Source organism: Pundamilia nyererei, unplaced genomic scaffold (assembly GCF_000239375.1).
Source record: "Pundamilia nyererei isolate P.nyererei 1_Seehausen unplaced genomic scaffold, PunNye1.0 scaffold00127, whole genome shotgun sequence".
Lineage (NCBI taxonomy): Eukaryota > Metazoa > Chordata > Actinopteri > Cichliformes > Cichlidae > Pundamilia > Pundamilia nyererei.
The window spans coordinates 33,589-41,596 of record NW_005187528.1 but is presented as its reverse complement, the minus strand read 5'-3'; the positions used below and the strand labels follow the sequence as shown (position 1 = coordinate 41,596).

Here is an 8,008-nt window from a genome sequence, read left to right as displayed (position 1 = left end):
AATTATAATATATTAAATATATTACATAAAAACAAGAATAATTCCTTCAAAATCACGGGCCTTTCCAATTGACCTCAAGCTTTTGTGTGGTTGTGCTACATACAGATGCAAGTAAATTACTGATAGTAAGATGATTTTTAATTAGTCTGTTAATTGCCTGTTGGTTTTAGGATTTTGTCATGTTTGTAAAAAGACAATGTAAAAATATATTATAACTGCAATATAAAAAGCAAAGCTTTTGTTTTTATCCATCTTAGGATTAGACGACTTTTCCAAAATCTTCTTTTCGACGTAAAGTGTTCACGTTGCCAGTGACAAAACTCTGTGTTTGGGCAAACACCTTAATCCCAAAATCAATCTTTATTTCAACGTACGCCTTAAAATTAGGAGAACATCAGAAGGTGCTGTTCAGCTACGAGGCATTAGAAGTTAAGGGACAAAGCACACCTGCAAAGCTGCAGTTGACATGAAACAAAAAGCACACCCAAAACAAAAGCCTCATCCAAAAGCCACTTCAGAAGTCTTTCCTCATAATCTAGGGATGTAGAGCAGATCTGAGAAATGGGAAAAGTCCCACGTGAAAGCAACAAGCTTGCACAGAGTGCATTAGCATTTACTTGTGTTTGAATATGATTGAACTAATTACGGCGGGTTATTGAGATGTTAAGCGACTGTAAACACTGAGGGTTAGAACAGGCCCCCACTGAGATGAAAAACCTCTACTTTCATCCATACGCAATTAATCAGCATCTGACTCTGCAAACAGGCTTGCTCCATTGCCTCTCTTGTAAGCACTGACTGACACATGAAAGGAGGGAAATTTGCACCCAGTTAGGAGATTATACAGCAAGTGAGTCAAATCCGAGCTGATAGTGCAGAAAGACCCCAGACATCGACACACTGGGAGGTTTACTTGACCTTTGTAAGAGTATCAGGACCTGTTACCAGGTAACAAAGTCGAGGAAGTTGGAACATGTGTACTTATTTATGCTTTTAGGAAACATTAATGTGACTTTATGTGAAAAACGATAGGGTCCTTCAGGGATAGCAGAGCGGTAATAGCCAGGGTTTGCAGGAGCTAGTAATAGATACATCATTGCACAACTGCTATTCGGGAAACAGCGTTCACATGCAGCAAAAACTTCAAAGCCTTCCATGTGCAGAAGGCCAGGTTATTTCAATTAGCCTTCAACAGAAACCCTTCTTCTACCCCAGCTGGACCCCCACCTATCACTCGCAGAGATCAGCCACAGGGGACCCTGTCACTGTGTTTCTTTTTACCCCCCCAAGGGCTTTGTTTTGGAAAAGGAGAAGCCAGTCAGGTTCAAAGTGGAGGAGAAGACCGTGGGGTAACATGAGATGACGGTCTGTCCGATGAGGCATGCTGCTGGGGTGAATATGGATGATTCTTTTATTTCTGAGCTCTAAACAGTAGTGTACACATATAAAGGAGAAACAACTAGAAAACCATGGGACAACATTCGATTTATTGATTTTTTATGTGAGTTATAGATACTCGATCATTGTTTTCAAATACAGATATATAATGTAGTTCAAAGATTTCCAGTGGGAGAAGTTCACATTAAAGGATTTGGCATAAAAATAAGCTTCTTTCTTTGCATTATTTTCAGTTTACGGTTAAAATATGGTAAGGTTTTAGTTTAGTTTAAAGGCAACATTTCAAAAACATTAACCACAATTCACAGAGCTTCTTAAAGCATTGAAGGCAAACGTCTTCCGTGTACACAAAGATTCAGAAAGCAAGTGTTGACAGAGTGCAAAAAGTTGACCTTTATGTAACATTTGCGGATTTCTCTGGCTCAGTCACTCAGCAAAGTCCTTCGTTTGACTGAAGGCTACGAGCCCACACGTAGGCTGAACAGAGTTCAAAGTTTTTCAACCAAAAACTGGTCAGGTTCACTTCACATTTGACATGAGTCTGAACACATCTGGTCCTATTTTAAACTGAACGGGAGAAGGGAGTGTTGATTGTAATGATGATATGTCCATGTAGTATTTACACAGTTCTCTCTCTCTCTAGCAAAGATCGGGCGTTCAGTCATGCAAAACTGGGATATAAAAACAATCATGGCATTTTTCCTTTTCTTCAGTTCCCTCAATCGTCACCCCATGCACCATTTACCACAACCTGGAGGTTTTCCAACCTAAACAAGAAGAAAAACATGAGGCCAAACAACAGACTGAAAGCCTAACGCCTGAGGTTTTCTTGATAAGGTCAACAGGTCAAGAGAAGAGCGCCGTCCTATTCTGTAGTGCAACTGTGTGTGTTGGTTTCCAAATGCTCAGCTCTGAACATATTTGTGGCCATTGCTGATATGGTTGATCCATAATTCAAAAGGACTTTGAGAGTTTAGCAAGGCTGCTGTTGGTTCACCATCTGGATTGGTTTGTCTTTCCTTTCTCTGGAAATACAGATAAAAGAGGTAGTCACTGAACAAACTGTTAAAACAAAATTAAACAGTGAGACCTGAAAAGCAACCAACAAACAAGAAAAACACACATTTTCATCCTAAATCCCTTTTGGGTGTGTTGTTATTTCAAAGATGATCATTGTCATCTTTCCAAAGTTACTGTGGGGGGAAAACATTGCCCTCCAGACTGTTTCTCCTGCAGCTTCATGGGAGTAGTAGAAGTAATAGAGAACACTTGTTTAATCAAAACTAACTGCGAGTAAATTGTGTGGTGACCTTGCAGCAGGGCAAGCATTATTTTCAACTCTGCTCATAATAAAAGCATTTTATTGCTCTTATTGACGGTGTTTTATTAAGCAGCTTTTATAAAACTTGCAAAACAAGGAAATAAATGTTGAAAGGAAACTGTACTATGCCTTCTGTGGTACATAAACTACAGTAGTAAAGCATTAGGTGGTTTTTGACCTTAGGGCTCATTGGGATCATTTGAACTTGATGAAAAGAAGGAAACATGTACTAAAAAGACTGGATTTGATCCTACAATGACTGGAAGGGCATTACGAAAGAACTGTTTACTGAAGAACAGAAAGATTAAACCTAGTTTTAAAAACGTGGATGTTGAGTGGATGAGTATTGTTTTAAGGGAGATCTGATAAAATAGTAACCCATCCTTTAAGTCCTATTCACAGATCATCATTCATACTTCGGTAGTTATTCAGGGTTAGATCAGTAAGTTATTTCAGCATGTGCGCTGGCGATATCTGAGCAATTTTTTTGTAATCTAAAAGAACACAAACACTCACCCTTCACTTTGTTAGGTACACGTGATAAACTGCAAATATCTTTTCAGCAGCAACTTAGTGTGTTTAGTCATGACCTGCTGAAATTTAAGCCGAGCATCAGAACAATGGAGCTTCCAAAATGACAGAAAGACAACAGCAACTCAAATAACTACTCTTTTCAATCAAAGGATGCAGAAGAGCATCTCTGAATGCACAACATTTGGAACTTTAAAGAAGATGGGCTACAGCAGCAGAAGACCACATCGAGTGCCATTGCTGTCAGATAAAGACAGGAAGCTGAGGCTTAACTTTATACAGGCTTACCAAAACTGGAAAATAGAAGATTGGAAAAGTGCATGGTCTGCTGCAACATTCAGACAGTAGGGTGAAAATCTTGTGTGAAAAACATGAAAGCATGGATCCATCTTGCCTTGTATCAATAGTTCACACTAGTAGCAGTAGTTGTGTAGTGGTGTGAGAGACCTTGGCATACATTTCTTGGCATACTTCGGGCCTCTTAAGGCCCAGTATACCTGCTGTGGTTGCACAACGCAGGGGTTACCACAATCCAGGGGTGCAAGACCTTCTAAATTGGCAGCTAGCGACAAGCAGTTTGACATCAACTTTGGTTTATGGTGTGATGTGTGAGGCACTGCACAGCAATTATAATGGGACCCTTAGTACCAGCTGAGCATTGTTTAAATGCCACAGCCTACCCGAGTATTGTTCCTGACTGTGTCCATCCCTTCAGGGACACATTTGTAATGGCTGCTTCCATCATACGTAACATGTCACGAACCAAGCTGAAATAATCTCAAACTGGTTTCTTAAACATGACAGTGAGTTCACTGAACTTAAATGACTTCCACGGTCAACTGATCTCAGTCAAACCTTTGAGATGTGCTGGAGCAAGAGATTTGCATAGCTGACAAATCTGCACCAACTGTGTGATAGTATGATGTCAATTTACAGCAAAATCTCAAATAAATGTTTCCAACTCTTTGTTTAATTATGCCACAGAAAATATGGCAGTCCTGACACAATTCGGTGATGACATATGCTTCTGGATCCAAACTACTCTGCATTTATTGAGGCTGCTGTGTTTTTAACATGTTTTAATGCTTTGTATCTTGTTATATTTAATCTGAACAAGTCCCTAAAAAAGTCAGTGATCACTGTCGGCCTCTCTCGGTTTTTATTACCACTATTCATTTTAAAGCTCAGTCTTTAAAACCTTACGATGTAACTACAGCGCAGCGCATGCAGCAGTATGTTAATGACTAACTTCGTATTGTGGATGGATTATCTCAGTTGTTCTCCTGACTGAAGTTTGGTCCATTTACAGCATCCTGCCATGCGATTCCATTTGTCCCTAACTTTTATCGAGTGGAAAAAAGTTAGCATTCATCCTCCAGCTTCACTGTGCTAATGTGTTTCTATTATGCTAACACAGCTGTGTAGCTAGCCACCACGTAGCACATCATTATATACCAGCTAGCCCAACTTCAGTAACCCTACAAACGTCACTGCTGTTTAGTTTTGTCTTCATTTATGCCGGCAGTGATAGCATAGCAGAGCTGTACGTCTTCATTTTTCAGAAATCTCTCAGTCAGAACGTGGTATATTATGTTGAGGTGGAAACTAGCGAGCTAACTTCCTGCTAACTTCTAACTCTATTAAATTGAATAAATTCTGTTTTCATGGATGCCTGGATGTTAAACTTCATTGTTACACCTGGTAGAGCAGCCACACTGATCATTTTATTAAAGGTGAAAGAATTTATACAGTTTGTAACTCTCAGACATGTGGCAGTGTTCGTTTGACTTTGGGACCTGAAGAGGAGTTTGGACCCAGAAACGGCTAATGATGTCAGACTTAAAGGCCAGATAGTAGCAAGGTGCACCTAATGGGATACTGACAGTCATTTTAGATATGTCAACATTTGGATTGTGATTAAAATTTCATGATGAGAAGCAGAGAAGAAACCTCCCAAATTCAGAGCTATTTTTAAGTCATATTTTCAGACGCATAAGTGAGACACCAGAGTTTCCTACCATTTGGTGTTGGGACGGTTTACTTCTCTTTTCTAAATGTGCTTCCCACATCAATCCTTAAATCTATTCTGAACCCTTTTCCACATTCAGACAAACACCCCTCTACCTTTTTGATGTGTCATAAAGCAGAAGTGGAGAAGACATCACAGTACACACACAGACACACAAACACAGACTCACATCATATGGTGTAATGACTTTCCTACTACTGTGGTGAACTGCCAGTCAACCTGTTGAAACCTGCAAAGTAACCCTAGATGTGGAAAGTACCCCTGCAGGTCTAAGACACATGGAACAGAGGCTCAGGAGCTCTGCGAGCTTTGTATACACAAACACACATAGCCTCATGCACACACTGAGCTGTGTAGTTTCACTGCTTCTTTCCTCCAGACACACAACCCAGACATGATCTGAAATACGGTAAGACCCCAGCTACTTCCATCCTGATATGCTTCAGATGTTGAAGAGGAATCGATGTGTCTGCACTTGTCCGTAGGAGACTTTTCATGCATGTGAATGTATAAGGTGTCTCAACACACTACTGTATATGGAAAAACTTTATATTATTAGTAGTATTTGCTATAAAACAAACAATCTGTGTCCTTAAATTAAATGTTTAATTAAACCTAATTTCTATTAGTTTTATAATTTGATTTACTTAAAAGTTTTCTGCGCTTTTTTGAGAATTAGTTGTTTAATAACATATACTTGACTATTTTGACAGTTCCACATGGGTGAGTGCTAAGACCCATAGGACTGTTAATGTTTAACTTCAAATCACTAATTTAATAGTGTGAGCGTGCTGGATATGTGATGTGGTTTTTAATGTTTGTGTGGTAAAGAACAGTGTTATGGCTTGGCTATAACAACAGGCCACCATGGATGAGACTTGTAGTGATTCATTATTTTCAGTGAGAAAACTCTCTACTGATGGATAAATTAAGCCATGGTCAGTTACTTTGGCTCAGTATTTTGTACACCATTTAAAATTCCGCTCTTTTCAATAAAAAGGAATTCTAACCAATCAATTTAAGTTTGCATAATTTTCAAAGCGTACTTGTATTTTTTCTAGTGTGTATGCACCTTAGGTCTCCAATTGCAGTATGTGTACCAGCATGCTGTATGTGTGAGATCACCTGACTCACATCTGCAGACCTTTTGACACTCATCATATCTTTTTGCACCTGGCCTCCTATGATCAAGACTTCAAGAAGAGAGGGCAGGTGTGCGTGCTCCCTGCCCTTATGACTTATAAACCTAGTAGTTTCATCAAGTCGCTGCCCCAAGTGATGCTGGAAGCGGGAGGCGGCTCTTGACTCCCAATATCCATCTTTTTTCCCCTCCCTTGCCATAGTTATAGTGGGGGAAAGCCCAAATGAAATCTACGAGGCCATAAAACAGGCCTTTAATTTGCTTGTATATGCCCAGGAGCAAGCACTACTATTAGCCTCTTGTTTCTCTGGACTGCATGATTCTGCAGGGTATATGGGTTTGATCAGATCAGAAAGAAAATTTATGAGTAACGTTTAGGAGGCTGGGACATGCTGAATATCAAATAAGCAGGTGGGATTCATTGCATCTGTATGTCTCTGCTAGCACAGCAAAAAGGTGACTTGGGAGGAAATGAGAGGGAAAGAGGACCTCTAGCTATGTACCAGTTTGCACAAGATGACAAGAACTTCCAACTTCAAACATATAATCTCATCAAAGACTGAGTGAAAGATATATGGGTGGCTATGGCTGGAGGCCTACCAAACAAAAACAAGGCAATAGTTATGTCTTAATTCACAGTGTGCCTGACCTGAGGAGACCTTGGCATTGCTGCTTCACACAGAAAGAGAGACACAGATCAGAGATAACCATAGTTTTTAGACATGCATGCATGTATTCTGTATGTTATCTGCTATTAGTGTAATTTTATCTTACTGATCAGCTGCAGTGTTTTCTCTGCATTATCATCCTGAGAGCCAAGTTTTGCTTTCTGCTGTCAGCTTGTGATTACTTGGATCTGATAAGTATACAAACCAAGCTTTCTCTTAGGACAGAAAGTCAGAATTTCCTTACATGGCTTAACAAATATAAAACACTATAGAGCACAATCAACTACAAGGTGTTGAAAACCCAAAAGCCCCATTTGAGAATGCAGGGTCTCAGGCTCAGGCTATATTAAATTTACTGCAAGTGCAAATTTAAAGTATTCAGTTGGTAAAATACAGTGGACACAATTATTGTGCAACCTTGACAGAAAAAAATAAATTATTATCCTGTGTATTTATGAAACAAGAATGTCGTCTGGTCCCATGATGTGGTGATAAAGGGGACATGCTGCATGCCTGAGAAGTGGCTGTACCTCAGCAGGTAGCACAGGTCATGGTGATTCTATCCATGTCTGCATACTAAATATCCTTTGGCAAAATACTAACCACAAGTTGCTCTCCAACAGATCCATCACAGTATGAATATATGCAAATGTTAGGCAGAAAAAGCACAGATAAGAAAGTGGTTGTATGAATGGGTGTGTGAGGGCAACCGGACGGAGATTGAAGAGATCACAACAAGGACAGAAGGAAACTAAGGGCTTAAATATTCACGAGGTAATCAGGAAGGTGAACTAAATTAGACTAATGAAACAGGGCAAGCAGAACTTAACTCAGTGCTCACAGGATGAGAGACTATCAAAATAAGACAGGAAACCAACAGACAGAGAGACCCAGGCTGTGTCCCAATTCAGGGACGAAGC

General features: G+C 39.8%; 1 protein-coding gene across 1 annotated transcript in view; it reads right to left on the bottom strand.

The window, feature by feature from the left end:
* Window positions 1-1,468: 1,468 nt before the first annotated feature.
* Window positions 1,469-8,008, bottom strand: part of susd2 (sushi domain containing 2) — a 30,539-nt gene continuing 23,999 nt past the window's right edge. Inside the window, exon 12 of the mRNA XM_013913351.1 lies at window positions 1,469-2,423. Within this exon, the coding sequence (XP_013768805.1) occupies window positions 2,392-2,423 (32 nt within the window). The 3' untranslated portion in view covers window positions 1,469-2,391. The remainder of the gene's footprint in view (window positions 2,424-8,008) is intronic.